This window comes from Poromitra crassiceps (assembly GCF_964638095.1).
Source record: "Poromitra crassiceps genome assembly, contig: HAP1_SCAFFOLD_280, whole genome shotgun sequence".
Lineage (NCBI taxonomy): Eukaryota > Metazoa > Chordata > Actinopteri > Beryciformes > Melamphaidae > Poromitra > Poromitra crassiceps.
Window position 1 is genome coordinate 112,945 of NW_028152120.1, and position 27,580 is coordinate 140,524.

Below are 27,580 nucleotides of genomic sequence, written 5' to 3' on the forward strand. Positions count from 1 at the left end.
GTTAATATGCCAATAATGCCAATAAGTATGTAAAATACAAAATAAAACGAACGGTAATGTCTTAATTTAATGTAGAGTACAAATGACATGTAACTGGCTTGTTAAACTCCCATTCCAGGAATATCGCTATTTACAGTACCACGGCTTGACGCACACTTCAAGGCGGGCAGCCAGCACTCCTAGGCTTGGAAACGGCTGTCCGCGCGGAGGCAGCTGCCACCTGGTCCTCTGCCCTGGGAGCTCGCGCTGTGCAGCCAGCGAGTACGCACTCCACGGGGCTGTATTTATTATATTATATTGTGTTTGTACATGGGCTCTTATTGAAACGTGACCGGTAGGTTTCAGATTTGTCCTGTAAAATACATTATTTGCGGTGTCCAGTGCGGAGTGCTCTCCTGAGGCACAGATCATCGCATTATTATGGATCCCACTCTTATTTGGGTCAGAACATGCTCTACGCAGCATTCAAGCACCAGGAATGGCCAACGCCAACTCCAGTTCCTAATCGCAGACACGCTTACTTTCCAACGGTCAAATCAAACTCCTCCACATGCTATGTCACCACCTCTCTACCCTGTTTCAGTTGGAATACGTCATGATAAAGAATCACAGACCCCCAGAATCTCATTTCAGCTCGACTTTAATCGAAATCCCCATACAAAATTCCCATTGTCTATGGCGAGCTGGTCTACAAAATGTACGTCATCCCTGTGGTACTGTGGTATTCATCTGTTATGCGGTGATTTTTAGCTGTACACAGTCTCCCGGCCATCACCCCCTTCGCTTCCTAAACAGGGAAAGTAATTTTTTGGTTTTTCCAATCCGTAAATGCCCATGTTGTGAGTCATTTGAGATGAAGAAGAACACGATTAGTGGGTCTCAAAGTGAGGTCCTTGATAGGGTTCTGGTGGGAGTCCACTTAGCAAATTCATGAATTGATAAATGTCAGCATTAGCCTATTTCACTTACAAGAAGTTAACACAATTAGAGAATGTAGAAGAATTATTATATTTATATAGTTTCACTGTTACATACAGGCATAGGTGATTCTAGGCTTTCCAAACAGGGGTTGCACCACCAAGAAGGTAATAGGACTCCGACTGGGGGGTATCTAGACTGGGAGGTATCTAGGGGGGGGGCTGTGCACCCCCTAGACAAAGACATTTTGTAAATTTTAAAGTAAAATGCATTAATCTGGTGCACTCTGAGTTTAACTGCCATACATATTATTTTGTTATTTATGTCATTACTTGAAATGTTACATGTATGTATGTAATTTATTTTCATGAATATTGATTTGTTTGTAATGTTAGATAGGAAGGAGTTTATGTTCTGTGTTGTTAGGGGGACACTTTTGACTGTGACACTCATCTAGAAGCATCCGGCAGCCATCAGCCATATGGTCAGAAGAAAGTAGCTCTGCTAAGTTTAAGATAATAAATTAAAGAAAGAAGGAAGAAGAAGAAGATATTTTAAGTTTAAGAAGAGGTTTTTGGAAGATTTATGTTTTTGAAGTTTATTCTTTCATTCTTTGGTCAAGCCATTCTCACAACTCATTCCCTCTCAGTTGTGTGCAGCCAGTGAGTTCGACTATCACTCCCTCCAGTAAGAGACCACGGTTCTTCTGCTATAGATGGATTTATTGAGCTGCTCTCCACCATCCCCAAATCCACCTTCGAACTCAGACCTGCTGAGACTTTCTCCATTCTGCGTGCCCGACAAGGAGGTGCCGACAGGCAGCTCATCAAGACGGGACATACAGATAAGCCTGCTGTTAAGGACACACAAGGTCATCAGTTTTCTCATGAAACGTCCATAAGCCAGGCACTAAAGTTTGTGTTCTGAAGGTGACACAAGGATTGAAAAACTACAAGGGACTGTGTGTAGCCTATAACAAAAACAGCTGTTTCACAAGATATAAGGGCTAATTGTTTTTGTAGTCTACTTGGTTTTATAGTGACTATATTATTTATTTGAAGAAAGGCATTTGTTTACTTTGGAGAATAAAGAAATATTTGTGTACATTTAAGTAAGTTGACATTCAAAGGGACGTTTTCTATTCATGGTCATGGTCAACTATTTCTATGCAAGTTGAAATGTTGCATTAAGGACACTTTGCCTACTGTAATTGACTAACATTTCCAAGCCTTTATAATTAGGGTTGATTTCGTTGACAGTGATCTAATTTAGTTAGCCTATTCACTTGAGTATTTTTGTGAAAATGTTTCTTATTACGTGAGACAAGTTAATTATATGCTGTAGGCTACAGGTCATTTCCAAATCATTTAAAATGTCACAAGAACAAGAACTAGCTGCCATAGAAGAACAAGAGCCAGAACAAACAGATGAGTCTATCATTGTAGACCCACCAGTACAGCCGGAACAGCTTCGTAGAAGTGAAAGACCCCGCGTATTAACAGAAAAAGGAAAGGCACTTCACTCTAACTAAGGCTCTAACTAAGGTGGCTAAAAAATCAGTAGTAAAACAGGATCCCAGTAACATCCTACAAGAGCACATCAGCACTATTTAAAGGGAATTAGCTGAACTGAATACTATTTATGATGAATACTGAAGTGTTGACAGCCCTGCTCATGACATGCGCCGCAAGCTGGACAAGTGCACATCAGTCACCAGTATTGTTGTACAGAATGCTCAGTCTCAAATTCAAGGAACAAATGAGGAGTTGATTTGGCCTGATGCTAACTCTGTATTCCCATCTTCAATCTCTAGTAGTTCAACTCCAGCTAAGGTTAATTCCATTCGCTCTCATACATCCTCAATCAAAAGACAAGAATCTGCCGCCGAGTATGCAGCTACGCAAGCTGTATTGCAGATTATGGCTCAGCAAGACTGCCAACAAGAGAAGCTGCAAAGACTTGAAGCTGAGGATAAGCAGATGGTTGCAGAGCAGCTTCATTAACTCGCCGTTTACAAGCAGAAAAGGAAGAGACTGAACGTAGGATAGAAAAGGAGAAACAAGAGGCTGCTCTTGTAAAGAAACAGCAAGAAGAAAAGGCTGCAAGGAAAAGGTCTGTAGAACACTTGAAAAGAGAGCTTGAGCATTTGGAGGAGATGATAAGGTTGAATGCAGCCAGAGCAAAACTTCAAGTCTATGATGAAAATGAGTTCTATTCAGACCGGAGAGTGAGACGCGCGGCCCAGCACGTAACAGGATGTGAGTTGCCAGAACTGCATGAACTGTATAAACAGCGGTGCCTCAGGAGGTCCCTGAAGATCATCAAAGACACAAACCATCCCCACAACAGCCTGTTCTCCCTGTTACCCTCAGGGAGGAGACACAGGGTTCCAAAAGCACGCACAAATCGCTTGAGGAACAGTTTCTTCCCGCAGGCCACGAGACTCCTTAACATACACAAATAGTGTAGTAGCCGTAATGTACCGTACTGTAGCTGCTACCATTACGTATGTCTAATGTTTAATTGTATGTTTAATAAGGTACATGCTATTTGCACCTGTATGTCAAATACGTCGAATTTAAAATGTTTAAGCACGTCTAAAGTATGCACACGACATGTGCACCTATGTGCAGTGAATATGCCACTGTCTCTGACTTGTCTTATCACTATACTGCCTTATTGTTGTTGTGTCTCTTGTTGTTTTTGCACTCATATGCCCTGTTATATTTGTACTATGTTGTAAACGGAGTCCACAGCACAAGAATTTCACACGTGATACTTGTACCATGGAGTGACAATAAAAAATCTTGAATCTTGAACCAAGGACTTAAACCACAGAAATATGAAGTGCCTACAGTTGTGCAAGCAAGTACGGTAAACAGGTGAACACTGTGTATCAGCACACACAACCACTAAGAGATGTGGCTCCAAGAAATATGATTCAAGATGACACAGGCGAGCTTGTGAAAGTTTTGGCTGAGGCTATATCAGCAAATAGGCGACCCATTCTTTAGTGGGGATCCACTCAAGTTTAAGCATTGGAAAATATTCCAACTACAGTAAAAATCTTCTTCCTTCAGAAATATGTTGGAGGAGCAGCTAAAGAGGCCTTAGAAGGATATTTTCTGACTGATTCAGAAGATTCATACTACGCAGCATGGGACCTGCTCAATGAACGATATGGCGAGCCTTTTGTAATCGCTAAGGCCTTCCGAGACAAACTTCATGCCTGGCCAAAATTAGCCTCAAAGGAGAGTGCTGAGCAAAGAAAGTTTGTGGACTTTTTACGCAGTTGCGAATCTGCCATGGCTCACAATGAAAGTCTAAATGTTCTTAACTCATTCAGGGCCAATGACGTCTTTGACGTGTTATCAGGAATAGCCCAGAGGGCCAATGACGTGTTTGACGTGTTTTTGTTTTTATTACTGCAGGGCGTAGTTAAAACACTTCCCCAGCCTGTCACATGGTATCAGGTCCCTATTATCTAAGACAATACGTGAACAAACACATACCGCAGCTGTTGTTTTGAAATTGAGCAGGAGGAAAAGCAAACGGATAAGGAGCTTGCCTTGTGCAGACAGGAGAAACGCCATTGAAACGCCCCTCGCGCGCTGCAGGAGCTGGTCGCTTTCCTGTGTGCCAGCTGGAGAAAACCGGAGAAAGTAATCCACAGATGCGTTTGATCATCGGAGGAATGAGGAAATGATCGATCAGCAGTGATCAGAGGGCGGTGAGGACGTGTTGAATAGCCGAGGGGAAAACGGGAACGATAGCAGGGAGGATATGACAGGGAGACATGGACGAGCAGCACACGAACAGCTAGGCAGGCAGAACCCAGCTAGCAGGGAATGTTCCCACAACATTGGCTAACATTCCCTACCAGTTCTATAAATGTTTTTATGTTTTTATGTTTTATATTTATATTTTTTAATCTAATGTTTTTAATCTAATGTTCAGATAACATTTTAAGGATGTTATTAATTTAAACTAATGTTCCTATAATGTTACATGCTAACAAAGGAAGAACGTTTTTGGTGCAACATTCCAAGGGTGTTTTGGGGATGTTGTTGAGGTAACAGATTATAGATTGTTCTTCTATAAAACATTCCCACAATGTTTAATGATAACAAAGATAGAACATTCTCAACACAACATTCTTAAAGTGTTTTCAGGATGTTATTCAGGCCTCAGATTAGAGAACATTTTTTTACAAAATGTTCCTAAAATGTTAGATGATAACAAAGGATGAACATTTTCAACAGAACATTCTGGAAATGTTATGCCGATATTTTGATGCCTCAGATGACAGAACGTTGTTCATAGAACGTTTCCACAACATTAGATGATAACAAAGGAAGAACATTGTCAAAGCAACATTTTCAAAATGTTTTCAGGATGTTATGTGTTGTCATATAATGTTTCCACAATGTTAGCTAATAACAAAGGAAGGACATTCTCAAAGGAACATTTTTAAAATGTTTTGAGGATGTTATGTGTTGTTATAGAATGTTCCCACAATGTAAGCTGATAACAAAGGAAGGACATTCTCAAAGGAACATTTTTCAAATATTTTCAGGATGTTGTGTGTTTTAATATAATGTTCCCACAATGTTAGCTGATAACAAAGGAAGGACATTCTCAAAGGAACATTTTTAAATGTTTCCTGGATGTTAAGTGTTGTTATAGAATGTTCCCACAATGTTAGCTGATAACAAAGGAAGGACATTCTCAAAGGAACATTTTTAAAATGTTTTCAGGATGTTGTGTGTTTTAATATAATGTTCCCACAATGTTCGCTGATAACAAAGGAAGGACATTCTCAAAGGAACATTTTTAAATGTTTCCTGGATGTTAAGTGTTGTTATAGAATGTTCCCACAATGTTAGCTGATAACAAAGGAAGGACATTCTCAAAGGAACATTTTTAAAATGTTTTCAGGATGTTGTGTGTTTTAATATAATGTTCCCACAATGTTAGCTGATAACAAAGGAAGGACATTCTCAAAGGAACATTTTTAAAATGTTTCCAGGATGTTAAGTGTTTTATAGAATGTTCTCACAATGTTAGCTGATAACAAAGGAAGGACATTCTCAAAGCAACATTTTCAAAATGTTGCCAGGATGTTGTGTTTTTTATAGAATGTTCCCACAGCGTTGGCTGATAACAAAGGAAGGACATTCTCAAAATAACATTTTCAAAATGTTTCCTGGATGTTATTTTTTTTTATAGAATGTTCCCACAATGTTAGCTGATAACAAAGGAAGGACATTCTCAAAGGAACGTTTTTAAAATGTTTTCAGGATGTTGTGTGTTTTAATATAATGTTCCCACAATGTTCGCTGATAACAAAGGAAGGACATTCTCAAAGGAACATTTTTAAAATGTTTCCTGGATGTTAAGTGTTGTTATAGAATGTTCCCACAATGTTAGCTGATAACAAAGGAAGGACATTCTCAAAGGAACATTTTAAAATGTTTCCTGGATGTTAAGTGTTGTTATAGAATGTTCTCACAATGTTAGCTGATAACAAAGGAAGGACATTCTCAAAGGAACATTTTTAAAATGTTTTCAGGATGTTGTGTGTTTTAATATAATGTTCCCACAATGTTAGCTGATAACAAAGGAAGGACATTCTCAAAGGAACATTTTAAAATGTTTCCTGGATGTTAAGTGTTGTTATAGAATGTTCTCACAATGTTAGCTGATAACAAAGGAAGGACATTCTCAAAGGAACATTTTTAAAATGTTTTCAGGATGTTGTGTGTTTTAATATAATGTTCCCACAATGTTAGCTGATAACAAAGGAAGGACATTCTCAAAGGAACATTTTTAAAATGTTTCCAGGATGTTATGTTTTTTATAGAATGTTCCCACAGCGTTGGCTGATAACAAAGGAAGGACATTCTCAAAATAACATTTTCAAAATGTTTCCTGGATGTTATGTTTTTTTATAGAATGTTCCCACAATGTTAGCTGATAACAAAGGAAGGACATTCTCAAAGGAACATTTTTAAAATGTTTTCAGGATGTTGTGTGTTTTTATAGAATGTTCCCACAACGTTGGCTGATAACAAAGGAAGGACATTCTCAAAGGAACATTTTCAAAATGTTTTCAGGATGCTATGTGTTTTATAGAATGTTCCCACAATGTTAGCTGATAACAAAGGAAGGACATTCTCAAAGGAACATTTTCAAAATGTTTTCAGGATGTTACGTGTTTTTATAGAATGTTCCCACAATGTTAGCTGATAACAAAGGAAGGACATTCTCAAAGGAACATTTTCAAAATGTTTTCAGGATGTTACGTGTTTTTATAGAATGTTCCCACAATGTTAGCTGATAACAAAGGAAGGACATTCTCAAAGCAACATTTTCAAAATGTTTTCAGGATGTTATGTGTTTTTTTTTAGAATGCTCCCACAACATTAGCTGATAACAAAGGAAGGACATTCTCAAAGGAACATTTTTAAAATGTTTCCAGGATGTAAGTGTTTTTATAGGATGTTCCTATAATGTTAGCTGATAACAAAGGAAGGACATTCTCAAAGGAACATTTATCAAATGTTTCCAGGATGTTATTGAAGCCTCGGATTACAGAATTTTTTTTCTAAAATGTTTCCACAATGTTAGATGATAACAAAGCAAGGACATTCTCAAATGAACATTTTAAAAATCTTCTCATGATGTTATGTGTTTTTATAGAATGTTCCCACAATACTAGCTGATAACAAAGGAAGGACATTCTCAAAGGAACATTTTCAAAATGTTTTCAGGATGTTATGTGTTTTTTTTATAATGCTCCCACAACATTAGCTGATAACAAAGGAAGGACATTCTCAAAGGAACATTTTTAAAATGTTTCCAGGATGTTAAGTGTTTTTATAGGATGTTCCTATAATGTTAGCTGATAACAAAGGAAGGACATTCTCAAAGGAACATTTATCAAATGTTTCCAGGATGTTATTGAAGCCTCGGATTACAGAACATTTTTTCTAAAATGTTTCCACTATGTTAGCTGATAACAAAGGAAGGACATTCTCAAAGGAACATTTATCAAATGTTTCCAGGATGTTATTGAAGCCTCGGATTACAGAACATTTTTTCTAAAATGTTTCCACAATGTTAGCTGATAACAAAGGAAGGACATTCTCAAAGCAACATTTTTAAAATGTTTCCAGGATGTAGGTGTTTTTATAGAATGTTCCCACAATGTTAGCTGATAACAAAGGAAGGACATTCTCAAATAGTGGGGGGCCTTGGGGATATTTTGGTTCAGATTCTTCCAAAAGCACCAAATTTGGCACAGATGTTGTCCATATACTTAATCAAATTTTGCCGGGCACCAAGATAGGTGCCCCACGGGGCCGCCATATTGGCAAAATCTAATATGGCCACCACCCCAAAAAACGAAAAGGGTTACAATCATAAATTATACCACTTTTTAGGGGTTTTCTGGGTCGTAGAATCTGATTCTGATGTTATTTAAATTATTTGAGGTCAAGTCTAACCCTCAGAGTTAGCATAAAGGTCATTTTGGGGTAAAATCCAGTGTTTCTGGTGCGTCAACGCAGATTCTACCTCCAAAAAAGTATTTCTCATTATAAGCTGTAGCCTACATGTATATGTCACATTAGTTTGACATCTCATCATTGGATGTTTACCCCTTAAGGTCACTAAAGAAATCAGTGAGGATTAGATTCAGGAACAACTTATATTGAAACAAAATGATATCTGCAGTGTGCATTTATTCATCAAAATACAAGGATTGTTAATATTTTAAGGACCGAGAAGCAGAATGCTAGAGGCAGGTGTAACAATGAAAAGCCCCGTGGGGCACAAAACTAAACATTCCAACATGTTCTTAATGAACAACAGGCAGGTAGGCGGTCTAGCAAGCAGTCTGACAAGCAGACAGGATGGCTGACAAGCAGGCAGGCAAGCAGGCACAGTAATCCAAGAAGCTGAGGGCAGAAAGAAATGTAGGTCAGCAGAGTCAACAGATCCAGGGGTTGTCGGAAATTAGGTGTATAAAATAAATAAATAACAATGTGAGAGTTAGGCTACAGAAAGCGGCTTTACCATCCTGAGGGTGGAGCAGGGCAGGCAGGGTCAGGAGAGGTGCAGGGCAGGGCCATGCTGAAGGTGGAGCAGGGCAGGCAGGGTCAGGAGAGGTGCAGGGCAGGGCCATGCTGAAGGTGGAGCAGGGTCAGGAGAGGTGCAGGGCAGATCTTTACCATGCTGAGGGTGGAGCAGGGCAGGCAGGGTCAGGAGAGGTGCAGAGCAGAGCCGTAGGGCAGATGGAGGCTGTAGTTACTGGTGATTGTCGCTGTTGTTAAGGCACCCGCCTTCACATTTGCAGAGGACTGTGCATCTGACACTGGTACGGTTGCATTTGCACCTTCCCGTGCATGCCTTGAGGCAGCCGCAGTGCACGAGAAGGGCACATGCTGCTGATGCATCACTGAGAGTGGTCCATAGTGGTTGCCATGTACCGGTGCCATCTTTGTGCCAGCCCCACTCACTGAAGTCAGGAATTTCCTGCTGGACTCGGGTGGCCTGACTCCAGTAGAAACTCGCCTGTAAGAGCGCTCGCTTGATGTGCTGGAACAGTGCGGCTTGGGTAGGTGGGAGGCTTTCTAACGACCTGCTTCCAGTGGTGAAGAGGTGATGTCTGGCCTCATTGACACCAGCTGCACCACACCCCTTGCTGTACATCAGTATGACAAAGCGTTTGATGGTCTGCATATGGACAGACTCGAGACTGAAGAGGTCAGGGTTATGAGTGAGAGCCACTAATGTGTCGGTGAGGCCCGGTGTGCTAGTCCAGGCTGCCCAAGCTGTCTTCTTGCCACATCCAAGAAACTGTGAAGTCTTGTCACACCCTGTTAAGCTGTGGAAGAGGGGTAGTGCCAAGGACTTTGACGGACCAAGATCAGAGTAGATGGTATGGACCGGTATGTCACGATACCTTTTACGACTGTCAAAACGATGACATCGCTGTCTACTGTGCGAACATAGGCTGTTGTATGACCCTGCTCTGCCGCATGTGCCAGATGCAGGAGGATCCTGGTGTCTGCCTTGTAATGGTTACACATCTGGGGCCGGTTTCACCAACTGGTCTTACGACTGGTCTTAAGCTAAGTTGGCCGTAACTTTACGACCTAACAGCTACGCCGGTTGCACCAACAGGGCAAAAGCCTTCTTCTCACTAAGACCGGGCGTAAATATTACGCTTAGTCCAGAGCAGGCGTAAGGTGCAGTCATGGGTGCAGTATAGACGGTTTTCACCTGTGTGTTGCGCAATAGCTACAACCCCTGGCTGTATTCAGACCCCAAGCATATCTTGTGCGTTTGATGTGATGCTCATTGAGCGCAGACTGTGCGCGACCGGATGTCAGGACCTCAGCCTTGGACAGGACGGTGACCCAGAGTCGAGCAGCAGCTTCCCAATCATTAGATGCATCTTGTCTTCAATGTGCAGCGCGCCCATCATTGCAACCAGCTTGTCTTCTCCCAAAGTGTGGGGATATTGCCATTGGAGCAGTTTGATGATAGCATACAGCGGCTGATCTGCACGGAGGACGCTAATCTGGCCTGGGTTGAGGAACTCAGTGCCCTGCATTGTCAGTTCCATGACTGTTTACCAAAGATACATGCTGTTACTGTTTGTCACGTTTTGTCCCCTCCCCTGTCTCTAATAGACACGTTTGAAAATCTAACGTTATAGGGCAAAACATTATTTCCGAAAATAATAATAATGAATAAGTATAAAGAAGTTGGATTTAACCCCAAAACGACCTATGCTAGTGACCTTGAGGAGTAAACGTCAAATAATGAGATGTCAAACTAATGTGACATATACATGTACAGTACAGCTTATAATGAGAAATACTATTTTGGAGGTAGAATTTGCGATGACGCACCAGAAACACTGGATTTGACCCCAAAGTGACATCTATGCTAACTTTGAGGGGTAAACTTGACCTCAATTCATTAAAATAACATCAGAAGCTGATTCTACAACCCAGAAAACCCCTAAGAAGTGGTATAATTTATGATTCTAACCCTTTTCGTTTTTTGGGGTGGTGGCCATATTGGATTTTGCAAATATGGCGGCCCCGTGGGGCGCCTAGCAAAATTTTATTAAGTATGGTATGGACAACATCTGTGCCAAATTTGGTGCTTTTGGAAGAATCTGAACCAAACGGCCCTTATAATGCCCTAAGGCCCCCGACTAAAAGGAACATTTATCAAATGTTTCCAGGATGTTATTGAAGCCCCTCGGATTACAGAACATTTTTTCTAAAACATTTGTGTAAAATGTATGACGTTTGGCTGATTGTTGACAACCAAGTAATAAGTAAAGTCATTGTATTACTTTTTAAATGAATAATCAATAATAAGTAACTAATTATACTTCCCAAACACTAATTCTCAGAATGTTTGGAACTGGCTCACATTAAAATAACATGTCTGTCTGTCCGTCCGTCTGTCTGCCTGTCTGTCTATCCGTGTGAGAAGGTAGCAAGGTGACATTGACATTTAGGATCTTAAAATGTACTTTTTCTCTCTCTCAGCACTGATCTCTATTTGTCTGAAATTTCAGCTCTTCAAATAAGATCAGTAAGATCCAAATTAGCCTGCCCTGCACAAACACAATCATGTGTCTCAGACTCTCAGTGATCAAATTCAAGTATCAGCTCCATGTAGCCTACTAACTGCTAAAACTCAGAAGGTGGCGGTATTGCACAAAATGCTGTTTGCCAACCGCCATTAAACAGAAGAAGAAGAAGAAGGTACTACCCGGGTCCATACTATCAACAGGAAAGACAGATCCTCAACAACAGATTGGAGAGCAATAGTATCAAGCTGGATTTAAAAGCAATATTGCAGTTGAATTCAGGGAATGTGGGATATAGGGATATATTTTCATTTCTAGAAGAAACTGGGCTAAGTAAAAGAATATAGTCAGGATAGTGTAGTGTTTTAGGAAACCATTCTGATCCACACTCCATTTCAGAAGGTGGCGGTAATGCACCATAAGTTGTTTGCCAACCGCCATAATACACTAGAAGAAGAAGAAGAAGAAGGTACTACCCGGAAGTGACCAGGCCAGCACAGCACAACAAGTTTCGTTTGAAATTCGAGCGGGCGTTTCACCGGAGGGTAGCCTGCCGCCCGGGATACGGTAATATTGACAAAACTAGTTGCTTATAATGTATTTGAAACTGTATGTCTTGTATAAGCAGACGGTACCGAAGTATTTTGGTGTACCCCGAAACGCAACATTATGTGTGTTTTTCTATCAGCTAGCATACGTTAGCTAACGCTAAAGCAGATTAGCTTGCATTAGCGCTTATTCTCTAGAGACTGCTTTACACAACGTTACCAGCGTTATTTAACGCTAGGTTAGTCCGTGAGACTGATGTAACGTTAATGTTACGGTAAGTAGTTAAATCGTTTTAGACTTATTTGTGAATTGCATTTACTCAAAGGGTGAACAGTATACAAAACAATGCTAGCTGACGTTAGTGCGGGAGTCAGTCTGCTTAGCTAGCTGCCAGAGACAATCAACTACCAATGGGTTGCAACTACTGTATAACGTTAGCTGCTAACTCAATGCTAAGTTACAACTCTCTCCTGTTCACAATTTAGGCAGTGATGTCAGGAGGATTTTGTCTGTCTTGAAGGGGTGATCATGAAAGGCTACGACAGAAGGTAAGAGAAATAAGGTTACTGTTGTCACTGGGTTCTTTCTCACACACCCTAAAATAGTAAATGGCATGTTAACCTGTCTATTTTGTCATGGTTTATCACAGAACAGAGATTATTTTCTCTCTCTCTCTCTCTCTCTCTCTCTCTCTCTCTCTCTCTCTCTCTCTCTCTCTATATATATATATATATATATATATATATATATATATATATATATATATATATATATTGCAGGGGATTCATCCCCAGGGGAGCAGAGTGATAACTGCAAACTCCACACAGAAACTCCTTTTTGATTAACCCACCTGGGCAGTAGGCAGTGAGGACATGGGGACAGTACAAAGACTGCTTCTAAACGGTTGTTTCACGCAAGCAGTATCATTTTAACAGTGCCGGCTAAATTACTGGCTTCACTAGGCGGACTATCATATCTTCGGATCTGCAATCGGAGGTCGGATACGAGTAGGAGAGCTTTTTTAACAGCGTTTTCCACCTATTGAGGATTTGAACGCTGTGTGACGATGACCGCTGTACGAGAATATTATCGGAGTACAGTAGCAGCGTCACGTTATGGGGCTAGGGGACAGTCAGCTTCTTAGTGTATGTAAAATTCTGACACACTGGAATAGTGATAATATTACAAGTGAAATAATAGACTGTAAACTCTCAATTTCGTGGACCCTCTCTTAATGCAAGTGTGTGTGTGTAGAGAGAGCTATCTCACTCTCTTTCTCCCTGCAGAATCATATTAGCTTCCCCGTGGCCTGGCAGCAAATGCTTTATGGACCGGGGCCCGGTGGGTGGGAACCACTGGTGTAGAGGTAAAAGCACTTGCCTACCACCGCGGAGTCCCAGGTTCAACTCCTGCCAGAGGTACCTCTGGCTTGGTCAGACATTCCTAAAGATTGCCCGTGTCTGCGGGTGGGAAGCCGGTAGGGTATGAGTCCTGGTCGCTGCACTAGCGCCTCATCTGGTTGGCCGGGCCACCTGTTTCGGGGAATGGGCACTGGGGGGAATGGCATGATCCTCCCATGCGCTACGTCCTGCTGGTAAAACCCCTCTGGCTGGCGCAATGACCGTTATAACAGGGAATTGGCCAGGTACATTTGGGGAGAAAATGTGAGAAAAATCCAGAAAAAGAGATTCTCCAGAAGATGCTGACAAAAAAAAGTACACTCATGAGTACTACAGATAGAAAATGAAGTTTTCTGACTGCAATCTTATCTGACTTGGTTGTCCAGCTTAAGGCAGTGTGTCCAGAGGCTGCTCTGTGTGGGCTGCGGCATGCTACCCCCACATTATCTCCTCGGAAAAACTAGTGCTCGACACATCAACTCCATCTGAGACTTCTCGTCCGCAATGGCAGAAATGGTGCCAGGTATGACCAGGATAACTTTATTTTATTCTAATTGATAATTATCCTTGCTTTTCATATATATATATTTTAGAATAAAAACATTGTTTAAGGAAAACAGCAGGGGCCTGGTGCTTGCCTGTGCTTCAGCTTGGCATATACAGCATTGTAGCGATCCTCGGTCTGGAGGTATAAAGCAAGCACATTGGTCCTTGGCCAACAGGATTGTCACTTTGTTCTGATGGTTAACGTTGCTGGGCTTGTAACTAGTGAGAGAGATCGAGGGTTCAAAACCAGCCTCGCCTGTGCTGTTATAGTATATATCATTCTTGGCGACGTGTTCCTGTTTGTGATTACAAGTTAGTCATTTGATGATGGCAAGCATTAAGGCCAGCCCAGGACATGCTCCAGTGAGGCACTGCGAGGTGGAGCTCATTTTTTGACAATTTGACATTTTAATTGTTTAATTTCCATAAATTAGAAACTTCCCCTTATATATAACTTTTTGAATCACTGACATAGCTCTCTCAGATCAAAAGTTATGAATATTTGAATCTGTTATGTCTAAAAGTAAAACGTGCGGGGAAATGGGTTTCATATTTTCTAGAGTGGCATTCCTCCAAAACCATAACAAATACTTTCCCTTGTGTTTTATGAAAATAATTATTCACCATGATGTACTATGGAGATGAAAGTTACTAAATCACTCAAAATCTCAAAATACCTGCTAAACTTGTTTTCAACCTTCTTTGGCTGTGGTGGCCTCCCACAGCTTGAGAAAAGTAATAGGAAAATTGATCGTCTGGCTTCATTGAGTCCCCCCCCACCCCCCCCCCAAAAAAAAAAAAAAAACATGATAGCAGTTGTAACTTTGAAATTACAGCACAATTGTCCATATATCTTGGTATATCAGTATACAGTATATCCAATTAAAAGCCACTTATGAGTACAGATAGAAAATGAAGTTTTCTGACTGCAATCTGACTTTGTTGTCCAGGTTAAGTGTGTTCAGAGGCTGCCCTGTGCACGCTGCATCGTCACTACCCCCTCATCACTCCATCGCCATCGACAACAGATACAGCTGCCCAGAGGTATGACAGTACAACTGTATTTTATTTAAAAAAAGCTGAGGGACCTGGTGCTTGCATGTGGTTGGAATACAGTACCGTAAATTCCGGACTATAAGCCGCGGCTTTTTTCCCGTTTTTTGGCCCCTGCGGCTTATATAACGGTGCGTCTTATCTATGGATTTTTTCAGAAAAAAAAAAAAAATACAAATAAAATCTCTCTTTTTTAGCACTCTTTCTAACTATAAATCCACTTCTGTTTTAATTTCCTCTCTTGCCCTCTTTTCACCACACCGCGGACACTGTGTGCACTGTAAAAATAAACAACGGTGGTGTTGTGTTATGTTGTTTTGTTGAAATGTTACGGTAATACGGTAAATGGGAGCTTCCTCAAACAGCCATCTCTTTCCCGACAATCCCCTCTGTGCGTGACCACTTACATATGGTAATTACGGTAAGCAAACGGCCACTCGGCCATCAACTCCCTCCCCCGACTACCAGGAGAAAATCACAAACTTCGGCGAATTCACACAAAGGAAGATCAAGGAATATTCCATCGAACCGGAGCAGATCATAAATATGGATGAAGTGCCTTTGACGTTCGACCTGCCACTCACTCGGACTGTTAACAAGAAGCGCCCTGGAGGATTCTTTCACCAAAAAAAAGCTTTACTCGTTCTCGACAGCATGAGAACGAGCAGTAGAAGCAACACTCTCACTTACCATGGGGAAGGTACGCAGAAATTCACACGACGCAGCTTTCAAGTTGAAAGCAGTCAATCTCGCATTAAAAGAGGGAAACAGAGCAGCCGCGCGTAACCTGGGCATCGATGAGTCAATGGTGAGGCGTTGGACGGTGCAGCAGGAGGAACTGTCTCAGCACGGAATATTATAGGAGTGTGAAAACATCCACAATCACCAACGGGTTCCAAAACGCTGGACTGCTGCGGGATGAAGAGGATGACGCCGCCACAGCTGGCGCTGAGGGCCGTCAGAGGCTTCAGAGGCTGTTCGATGCCGACAGTGATGAAGAGGAGTTCGTTGGTTTTGAGTGACAATGAAGGAGAGAGGAGAGTGGTTGACGAAGCCACCCTGAACCTGTTCGTTTCCGACACTGAAGATGAGGACTTTGGTGGTTTCAGTACGCAGGAAGAAGAGGAAGACGAGGATTAGTGACTTGACTTCTCTGGTTACAGGTTTGCTGCACATATAGCCTATTGTTGTGTGATTTTGTCTGGGGATTAGTGACCTGACTTTTGTTTTGTTTTGTTGAAATGTTAATAAATGGGAGCTTCCCCAAACAGCCATCGCTTTCCCGACATTCCTCTCTGTGCACGAACCCTTTCATATGGTAATTAAACATCAAAACACCCGCGGCTTATAGACCGGTGCGGCTTATAGAAGAAAAAAATAGTCAATTTTGGTCCCGCGGCTTATAGACCGGTGCGTCTTATAGTGCGGAATTTACGGTATATATAATATCTTCCCGTTTGTGATTCCCAGAGCGGTCATGTCACCTGTCAAGGGCCTGTACCAGCCACCCACCCTCTGCTGGGATACCAGCCATCCACCCGCTGCTCAGCGCTGCCCTGTGTAGAGCATCCTGCCCACTCTCAGCAGACTTCCCCCAAGCAGGGCTTAAATAGGAAGAGACTAAGGTAGAGTCCTGCTCTGGATGTCTGTTTTTCTTTGCACAGATCCCCATGTCTTATCTTAATCATGGAATATTTCAAATGTGATACAGTTGCCATACTCTTCAGGTGCTTCTAAAAGCTGTTGGGAGTAATTGTTGGTGTGGGTGTGTGTTTCTAGATGTGCCCTCTGTGTGTTTGCTCCAACCTCATCTTCACTGAACATCAGATCATCCTCAGTCTGACTGACCTCACTCAGCCTCAACCCAAAGCACACGCCACTAACGGACTCGTCAACATCAGTAGGTGAGTTATCCCTTTTTATATATATTTTTTTCTCATTTCCCCCAATTGTACTTGGCCAATTTCCCTCTGCTGCCCCGCTTGCTGCTCCACCCCCTCTGTCGATCTGGGGAGAGCCGTAGACTGGCACTATGCTTCCTCCGACACATGCACATTTCCCAGCCGCTTTTCACCTGATAGCGGGGAGCTTCAGTGGCTGGATGTAGCACGTGGGAGGATCACACTATTCCCACCAGTCCCCTTCCGCCCCGAACAGGCGCCCTGACCGACTAGAGGAGGCGGTCGTACAGCGACCTCATGCCCTTAATCTGGCTTCCCGCCCGCAGACACAGCCAATCGTGTCTGTATAGACGCGATTGCGTCATCGCAATATGAACATGCGCAATAAACACATTGCAAAGACTGCCTGAAACGCAATGAATAACAAAAGTGGTTTTATTTACATGCGTCATGCATTCACACTCAGCATCTGATCATTTTGTCTTGTGTTGTAAATCCAGCGCACACCGTCCCCTTGCAACAGTGCACTCCGCCCCTCTGCCAAAGCCCAAACACCAGCACACCAGTGTGTAGTTTCAGCTAGAATTGAATTTCTTTATTCAGTGGGCATAGGCTATGTTTGGGGTCTATGTTACCATTATTAAAGCAGAAAGACATAGGAACTGTATAGCTAATATGCATACCGTAAAATACCAATTATTAGCCCGGGCGTTAATTGACAAAATACGTAGCCAGACCCCGCGTCAATATGGGACCTGCGGCAGTTTGGGACCTGCTTTAATTATTTTTGTACAAAAATATTGCTCAGCAAAGATTGTGAATAGTATGAAATTGTTTATTTAAACCATTTCTTTTATTCAGTTGGCTACAGCCCCCCACACGATTGCTTGTCTATGGGGAGAGCCGCGCCTCCCTCTCAGCGCAGCAGAGCATTGCATGCCAGTTCTGGCCTGTACATGAAATCAAATAAAATTTGAGCTGAACTGTGACCTACCGGTATTTACCACTAAACTTTCTCCGCTGAAGGTGAGAGAACATGATCATCATGTGAGCAGATTATTTGTTGCATGCGCTGCCTCCTCCGCTGGCAGGGGAAACATTATAGCCTATCATACTCACATTTCTCAATCAGAGATGTCAGATTTGTAGGCCTACAAAATCTTCAGAAAATGCCTACACAATTTTCATAACTGTCAGGTGTTGCTGGAAAACGAATTTTTAAAAAGTTCATCACTCACGGAGCCTACCCTCTTCAGTAGCGCACATGTGAAAGTGCCGTGAAATACCAATTAGAAGCTGACTTCTATGCCCGCTGGCAGGGAAACATACCATAGGCACATTTCTCAAAATAATTATTACACCAGAGATGTCGGTTTTAGTGTATAAAAATCTTCAGGAAATGCCTACACAATTTTCAGAATCATCAGATGTTGATGGAAAACGAATTTTGATCAGCAAGTTTCGTGCATGTGTTTTTTTTTCCTCGTTGTTCCTCGTTTCCTCGTTGTTCGTCTTCTTCATCCGATTTTTCTTCTTCGTTGTGTTTGGGAGATGCATTCCACAGGATGTCGCAAAGGTAAAAAGAAAACATTGAAAAAACTAACCGCGCGTCAAATTGGGACCTGCTTTTATGTACAAAATATGTATCCAGACCCCGCTTAAATATGGGACCCGCGGCAATTTGGAAGTCGGCTTCTAATTGGTATTTTACGGTACTTTAATATCTGTTTATTTATCGCAAGTCGTATCGTCATCGCTATATTGAACAATGTTATCGCACATCGCAGATTTTCCTCATATCGTGCAGGCTTACCTGCGACCCTCGTCTTGGTAGGCAGGGAATCTACTGCTACACTACCCGGATGCCCAGTAGGAGGAAATATTAAGCAGGAAGTATATGCTAATTTATTTGTCAGCTCATAGTCATCTAATTCTAGGGCTGGCCCGAATAAAAACATTTGGGCTCCGGATATTCGGTGGTAATCAACAGTGAATATTTGGATACTTGAGATGCAACACGCATCTTGGTCTACTTTCGTTTCACGTTTCTCCCCCAGACCATGCTGCCACTGGGGGAGAAACGCGTACACACAGTGGTTATCCTATAGAAAATGACTGAAAGATTATCTAAATATATTAGGCTATAAGCTGTGTTGTGTTCTGTGTGCTGTGAACATGACTCTGGAAGGACTTAACTGCAGACACACGATCCATCAGAAAGGATAGCTTTCTGTTGTTTTGGAATGTCAATGCCATTTAAAAATAAAATAAAAAATGCCTCTAATTTGCGGTGACAAATCTGTCCGTCCAGAAAAAAGATGTGGCCTGTGTGTTTCAGTAGCAGACTACTGTCTCTGCACACCCAGCACCGCCGTTAAGAACTAAAGTAAACACTAGGGATGCACCGATCGATCGGCACGTGACCGGAAATGGCCGATTTTCACGTGATCGGGCCCGACTGGTGACCGGCTCCGGTCAGTCCACATAGCCGATTCTCTGCGCCGGTCGGCTTTCCCCTTTTTTTGTTTGGTCAAATACCTGCAGCTGCACGATGCATGCATTCACGTGACGTGCCCGCACCACAAGCAGCCAAAAGGAAACATGCCAGCATGTCATCCTCATTGTGGAAATTGTACAGTTTGTCACACATGCAAGTTGAAAATAAGCCGCGGAGGAGCAGGGTACATTGCCGAGTCCCGCTCGGCTGGAGTCCACTCCGGTCTGAGTGGCTCGCTTCACCTCACCGGCCCCTCTCTCTCCCCAGCCACAGTGCAACACAGCCGGCTTGGCGAAGTGAAGGTAGGCTACTATCCAGCCCTGTGTTACATTCCCTGACCAGCTGCAGTCCACGTCACCGCTGCCTGCTGCAGATCAGCTGCTGCTGCTATCTGTCAGTCAGTCACGTTGTAACGTGGATACAGGAGAGGAGGACTATTTGTTTCGTATTGCGAATAGAACGACAAACATAATAATAAAACACATCAGACCAGTGTGCAAGCTTTACTGTGCGTGATGATTTTTTTTCCGGATGGCGGATTAAAAGAAACTGACTCAGTGTGTAAACTCAACTCAAACTCATTTCCTCATCTACAGCCAAATCCACAACTGTAGAGTGGGCATGGCTTCGAAGGTCTCTGGGCTCCAGACCTATAAGCTATAAACTCCTTGTCCAGGGATAACATTTTGATGTTTATTTATTTTTATTCTATTCGTTTATTTGGCAGGGACATATACAAAAAAAACATTAAACCCCATAGGGGAAGAGATGCTTTGTAACAGATTTAGCCATAGGCTACTTTCCATCTGGAGCCCCTCATGCAAATGATAAGAAATGTGACATGAATCTTAATTTTCTATTAAAGCAAAGTAAAAAAATTAAAAAATAACCCATCAATTATTGTTCTTGGAAAGAAAATCGGAATCGGCCAAAATTGGTATCGGCAAGTCAGACTATTCGGAAATCGGAATCGGCCAAGAAAATGGCAATCGGTGCATCTCTAGTAAACATGTGTAGTGCCGTTGGTTAGGTTTAGGCAACAAAGCCACATTGTTAAATTTCTACCTCTTCTCTTACAGTTCCTTGACCTATGCGTTCACTATAAAAGCTTGTCTTGCATTAATTTGTCTTTTTCTTTTCTCATCCCCTCAGCCTTGTCGGCGGACAGGTCTTCCGCTCCGGTGCAGAAGGACAGCAGCCTATGGGAGCAGATCACAGCCTGCGTTGTCAGCCAGCGATGCTGGACAGTCCGAAGTTGAGGGTCAGCATGAGGAGAACCCAGACCACAGACCACTTTTTTCAAATGACAATGAGTAAAAATTCTTTTTTTCCCCCTTAATGTGACCAGCCTTTATAATGTGAACAGCTTTGTATGTTCTCTAGCTAGTTCCACAGTCTCCACACATCTGTGACAGTTCACACAACTTTAACACTACAAACATATATACATCAAACACAAGTCAATATACAAGTAATGTGATGATGTCGTTTTTGAGATGTTATGGTAAAAATGAATAAATGAATGAAAAATGTTATTCTGTTGAAAGATGTTTGAATATTCATGTATGATTGTATTAATAGTCCAATTACAATAGGGTAAATTGTCAGTCATCCTAGTGACCACAGTGTCAAGGATCACAGTCAGGGATTTTACCAGAAAACATTTATATAATGTTTTCAACATAATTATTCTTGCAGCGGAATGTTGAAAACGTTCCAGTCCAAAACCTTTTTAAGAACATTTGGGCATAGTATTCTAACAATGTTGTACCTTAACATTTTAAGAAGGTTATCACCAAACATCTTTAAGATGTTTTTAGAGAATTTCATTCTACCTAGAACATTCTGGGAACAAAAATAAGTTATTGTTCAAAATGTTTTAAGAACATTAGGGCATAAAGTTCTAGCAATATTGTCACCAAACATTTTAAGAAGGTTATCAACAAACATTATTAGAATGTTTGTAGAGAATGTTATCCTAAAACATTCTGGGAACTGAAAGAAAACTACCAGCTAAGAACGTTTTTAAGAACATTATGGCATAATGTTCTAGCAATGTTGTCACCAAACATTTTAAGAAGGTTATCAACAAACATTTTTTGAATGTTTGTAGAGAATGTTATCCTAGAACATTCTGGGAACTAAAAGAAAACTACCCGCGGAGAACGTTTTTAAGAACATTATGGCATAATGTGCTAGCAATGTTGTCACCAAACATTTTAAGAAGGTTATCAACAAACATTTTTTGAATGTTTTTAGAGAATGTTATCATAGAACATTCTGGGAACTAAAAGAAAACTACCCGCGGAGAACGTTTTTAAGAACATTATGGCATAATGTGCTAGCAATGTTGTCACCAAACATTTTAAGAAGGTTATCAACAAACATTTTTTGAATGTTTTTAGAGAATGTTATCATAGAACATTCTGGGAACTAAAAGAAAACTTGCCGCGAAAAATATTACAAGAACATTTTGCGTAACCTTCTCAGAACGTTCTTAGAACAAAAAATTTCTAGCTGGGAAGCCCGCTGTCCGTTCTCAAGAGCTTCATGAAATCGCTGGACTGCGTGCCCTCCAGTGTTGCTCCTGGCCAATCCCGGCGCCACAGGGCGTGGTTATTGCTTATCCTATGTGGGGTTAGAAATCACGCAACGAAGGGGGATCGTGTGTGTGTGTGTGTGTGTCTGTGTGTGTGTGTCTGTCTGTCTGTCTGTCTGTCTGTCTGTCTGTCTGTCTGTCTGTCTGTCGGTCTGTCTGTCGGTGTGTCTGTCTGTCTGTCTCTCTGTCTGTCTGTCTGTGTGTCTGTCTGCACACTCACTCACACTGCTGTATGGTTGAATGTAAAAAAAAGCACTTCATGTGTATATATATATATATATATATATATTTTTTTTTTCATTTGTGTCATAACGAATAGTATTTACATGTCTGATGTCAATACAGTTCAAAATAAAAGAATTGAGAGCGAGTTCTGCTTGAGAATGTGTATTTTACAGAAATTGCATTTGCTCCTGTTTGTCATCTGAGAGAGACATTTTGGGTGAAAACAGGGTGTATATAAATGGATATAAGTAGAGTACAGAACATGCTAAAAGCTCACTTTTTTTTTCCTGGTGAACCCAGAGACGTACATCTTCATTTTGAGGTATTGCAAATCACTCTGGTGCTAATAGATAATTTACTGTGGGTCTTGAAAGATGACCAACAATTATGAAAATCTTTGGCCTGTGCTAAATATTGGCAGTCCTAAACTGGCCCTGAATGAGTTAATGATGGAATCGAGAACGAAAAGCTTGCTGCCAAACTACCCGACTGGTTAATTACTGGTTGGAATCGACAGGCCACACAATACCAACTGCAACACAGAAAGTTCCCAAGCTTCAGTTATTTTGTGACATTCCTATCAATGGAAGCTAGTATTGCGTGCAACCCTATAACATCTTTTCATGCGGTACGGCAAAGTGAACATGATAGAGCAAAGGTCAAGAACCAAAACATAGTAGTCACCAAGAACCACACTCTAGGTGCCAAGATCTTCACAACTAACACCAGTGAAAGGAACATAGTCACATGCGGGTTTTGTAAGAAAATAGGACACAGCTTACACAAATGTCATATATTCCTTGAAAGAACAGTCGCTGAAAGAGTCAAATTCATTCAGAGTGAGAGACTGTGCTTCGGCTGCTTGAGTCCTGGCCATCAATCCAACAGCTGCAGTAACCGGATGGTCTGTGACACCTGCTCAAAACATTATCCCACATGCCTACACGAAGATCGCTCAAAGCAAGAGCAAGAACCACAGAGAGAACGATCTAAGGAAATACGTAACAGTAAGGAAGGAAAGCCACAGTCAACACAACTACGAGATGTCACCAAGGAAGCCACATCCAATAGAGTTGTGCAAGATGGCAATAGTACCCAGATTTCAGCAATAATACCTTTCTATGTGTCAACGTCAAGAGATTCAAGCAAGGAAGTTCTTGTCTACGCTCTGCTAGATTCACAAAGTGACTCTTCATTCATTCTTGAGGAAGTGGCAGATGTTCTAGATACAAACACAGAACAAGTGAAGCTGAAACTATCTACAATGTCGTCAAAAAGGACAATTGTACCCTGTAAAAGACTCCAAGACCTACAAGTAAGAGAGAAGATCACAGTGCCAACAGCTTACACTTGTGAATTTATCCCTGCTAATCGGACACACACTGAAGAGTCTATAGTGAATGCTGCTATTAACTTGTGTTTACTTTTGCTACTAAACCAACATCAGGACTTAAAAAAATAGACTATGACTCCACACCCTAAGTGATACACACATGTTATGAGAGTGGTATATATACCCCTCACACTAATATCCGTTTTAGTGTAGAATGGTTAGTTCATTGCTCTGCTCTCCCCTAGAGTGGGACAAACAACCATGTCAAACCCTGTATGCAGCGCGGCCCCAGGCAGGAGGCTGCTTCGCCTGTAGAGTGAGCCGGCCCTTTTATGTCAAGATAAAATAAAAAATCATCTGGCCACTAGGGGTTGCACGTGCAGCCAGTGCACCAACGTACAATCGCCTATGCATACAGGTAGAAATGGATTTTTGCACAAAACTAAGTATGTCAAATAATACAATAGAACACACACATTACATGAATTTATCGATGTTCCTCACCACCTCCTCTCCTCACCTTCTCCTCTCCACACGAGCTCATTGTGTGGAGATCTCATATCACTATGAAATTATTCAAACAAATGACATGCACCAACATGCACAGCATCACAGTAGCTACAACTATGAAATTATCTTATGTTATTTAGTTCTACAAATAAAACATCAATGTGTAAATAATAAATAAACAATAAGGCATCATGCCATCAGCTGAGAATATTTCCCAGCACGTAGAAATGACATAATCCTTCTCCCCAATAAACACATTTTCCCAGCACAGTCAATTACATACAGCTAAAACAATTGGCACTCGCATAATATAAAGAAACATCAATAACTGTTAAATCAAGACACTACCAGTGAACAGCGAACGGGCACTGCAATTCAAGGAGCCACATGGCGGACGAATCCACTGCATGTAGAACGCAATATAAACATCATTCCACACAAACAACAACAAATATTAAACACTCACTGGTTCCTTGGACGCACAGCAGCTTAGAAACAAAAACCCCAGCAACTGGATCAACAGAATATCACTTAAATTCCACTCTGTAACATTAAGAAACCTCTCTGACCAGCAGCCACTTTCTACTTTCACTTTCACGCAGTTCACCAACTCCGTGGGGAAAGAGGGGGGGTTCGTCGTTGCTAGCGCTCTGACTGAGTTGGTTTCTTCCATGATGCATCATCATGGGAAAAACCAACTCGACGGGGGAAAGAGGGGTGTTTCGCTGCTATCACTTGACTGAGAGGCTGTTGCAGGGAGGCAGTCAAACAAAAATGAATTGGGATATTTCATAACCTCGGGCTAGGCTCGGGGCTAGGGAAAAAACATCCGGGGCTGTAGCACCGGAAGCCCAGGGCTAACGACGCCGATGGTCAAACGCCAAAGTTCAAGGTCACTGTGACCTCACGAACACCATTCCCAAGTTCGTTAACACGATATCTCAGGAACGGCTTGATGGAATTTCTTCCACTTTGGCTCAAACGTCGACTTGGACTCAAGGATGAACTAATTCGATTTTGCTGGTCAAAGGACAAAGGTTAAGGTCACTGTGACCTCATGAAGGCCATTTTCAAGCTTGTTAACGTGATATCTCAAGAACGCCTTGACAGAATTTCTTCCAAAAATGGAATGATTTTATTATAATTACCTGTATGAAGTGTTCGGTGATTCGGTTAACAGTTCTGGCATGAAGTTAGTTTGGGCCTAGAAAACAGACAGGTAAAAATATTAGTTGGTTGTTTTAGATACAAACTTGCAGTAGTGTGCTATAAAGCTAGCAAAAATACTCACAATATCCCTGTTCAATTCAAGTACATTGGTCAGGGTTAGAGAGGATCCGCCAAGGAGGTTTCTGTGTGCTGTGTTTGGGTCCAGTGTGAGTTCACAGGCATCTGATGGAGAGAACAAGACACAATATAGCAGCAGCAGCTTCTCATCTAATACACCTGTTCTGTTTGTTGATTTATTGACAGTCCATTTCTTAGCAGCTTGGCACGCATGATATCAGCCATCATCCTGATTCACAGTAGGATCTGAAATCATGGATTTCACATACTGTGCTGTAGATGGACTTTGCATCTCAATAGTAGAATGTGTGTTGCTTTGTTTTCATGAATCAAACTAAATACACTTCCTCACACCTGGCTTCGATGACGGATCTCCATGTTCCCGCACACTGGAGGAATAAACAGAGAATAAGTCAGATCAGCAGATTATCTTTGATGATGGAACCATGGACATTTAATAACATTCCGTATGAAGGACTCCCACAATCCCACTCATATCAAACATTAAACATCAAACAGATTCCTCAGCTTCTCAGTCTGGCTGCTAGTTTTCTGCTGCATTCAGGTCATATTGAAAGAAGCAGAATAGCAGGATTTTGTTTCTTTTTTTTTACCTTTTACCCTTATTTATACAGGGGGAGTGTCACTGTGGTCTCTACCCTGTAGAGCTCGACAGTCACGTGACTTTTCGTGACGTTTTGCGCCCCGGAAGTAAGTTCCCCATTCATTTTCTCCATAGACATCTCGAAAAAATCCTTGGTAACACTTTATAATAACGTTCAGTCATAAGTCATTTATAAGCCTTTAGGTAATGATGAACTAACCATTTACAAAACATATATACACATTTGTAGATGATTAATACATGTTATGTTAACATATGCAAATGTGTTGTAAGTCATCTATACACTTTTAGATAGATATAAATAAAACATTCCTGTGTAGAAAACCTGTAGAAAGCAGCTGAAGCCAACAGGCTGCCAGGTTCAAAAAGACAACAAGGACAAACCAGCACTCATTCATATGAATGACAACATGCTGCTGCTTCAATAAACAAGCAGAGACTGAAGAGTGAGTTAGTGAGTGGAGGCTTTTCTTCACTATAAAATAAATCAGCAGAAACAAATAAACGTGTCACACACACACACACACACACACACACACACACACACACACACACACACACACACACACACACACGGTGGCTGGTGAAATGAACCTAGCATCTTCTTGCTGTGAGGCAACAGCGCCCTCCACCACCATCAGTGAGAAAAGTAGTCATTGATGTGGTTGAGGATTAAAGGCTCCTCCAGTCAGTTTTCCTGCCTGTAGAAGCGTTGGTGTTCTATGAAAACCTTCTAATATCTATCTCGTATAGTCACACTAGGGGTGGGCGATATGGCAAAAATATCATATCACAATTTTTTTCAGGCAGGATCACGATCCACGATCTTATTACGATTCTTTTTCATATTGGTTTTTAAGACTATTTTGCAAGTTACTGAACAGTACAAGTACAACCAAACGAATTCCAGGGTTTGTACGGCCATGAGAAACCTAGAAAACTCATGGAAATTTAAAATACAATTTGTTTTATAAATATTTTCATGTCATTCATTTACGCTGAGTTTCCAATAATTCATGTGCTAAAAAATAATGTTCACAAGCATGCAAACACTATCTATCTATCTATCTATCTATCTATCTATCTATCTATCTATCTATCTATCCATCCATCTATGTCTTGGTTCACTGTTATTTATACAGTAGGTTTGGGCGAAGGGACGAATATATTGGCTATCTGCGATTGAGTTGCGTGATTGTCATTTGTCAATTTGCTACAGTAATTTAATGGAGAGAGAGAGAGACCAACAGAGCATGGGGACAGAGCAGAGACATGCGGATCAACACACACACACACACACACACACACACACACACACACACACACAGCGTTGAGCTTTAAGCAGTGAGAGAGAGGCGGGGGGGAAGAAAATAAGGTGGAGCAGAAACGCGCTCTCCTGAGAATACGAGGCAGCAGGATGAGGGCAGATTAGGAGCAAATATGCGTCCTCGCATTTAAAATAACTGCCAAGTCCGACTGAAGCAAATGAAACTCAAACTATCAAAAAGAGCAGCCG

At 41.6% G+C, this 27,580-nt stretch overlaps 1 protein-coding gene and 2 long non-coding RNA genes across 3 annotated transcripts in view; 2 read left to right on the forward strand and 1 right to left on the reverse strand.

Annotated features, from left to right (window-relative positions):
- Positions 1-27,580, reverse strand: part of LOC310770962 (uncharacterized protein) — a gene marked incomplete at its 5' end in the record, with an annotated part of 168,622 nt that overhangs the window by 34,132 nt on the left and 106,910 nt on the right. The window contains 3 exons of the mRNA XM_083663653.1: positions 25,301-25,356; positions 25,444-25,544; positions 25,794-25,828. Of these exons, the coding sequence (XP_083519779.1) occupies positions 25,301-25,356; positions 25,444-25,544; positions 25,794-25,828 (192 nt within the window). The remainder of the gene's footprint in view (positions 1-25,300; positions 25,357-25,443; positions 25,545-25,793; positions 25,829-27,580) is intronic.
- On the forward strand, positions 12,044-15,074 carry LOC310770965. Its single transcript, XR_014552369.1, has 4 exons — positions 12,044-12,106; positions 12,574-12,636; positions 13,875-14,011; positions 14,985-15,074. It is a non-coding gene; the product is annotated as an uncharacterized lncRNA (long non-coding RNA).
- LOC310770963 lies at positions 16,575-20,858 on the forward strand. The gene is made up of 3 exons (XR_014552368.1): positions 16,575-16,712; positions 16,867-16,991; positions 20,638-20,858. It is a non-coding gene; the product is annotated as an uncharacterized lncRNA (long non-coding RNA).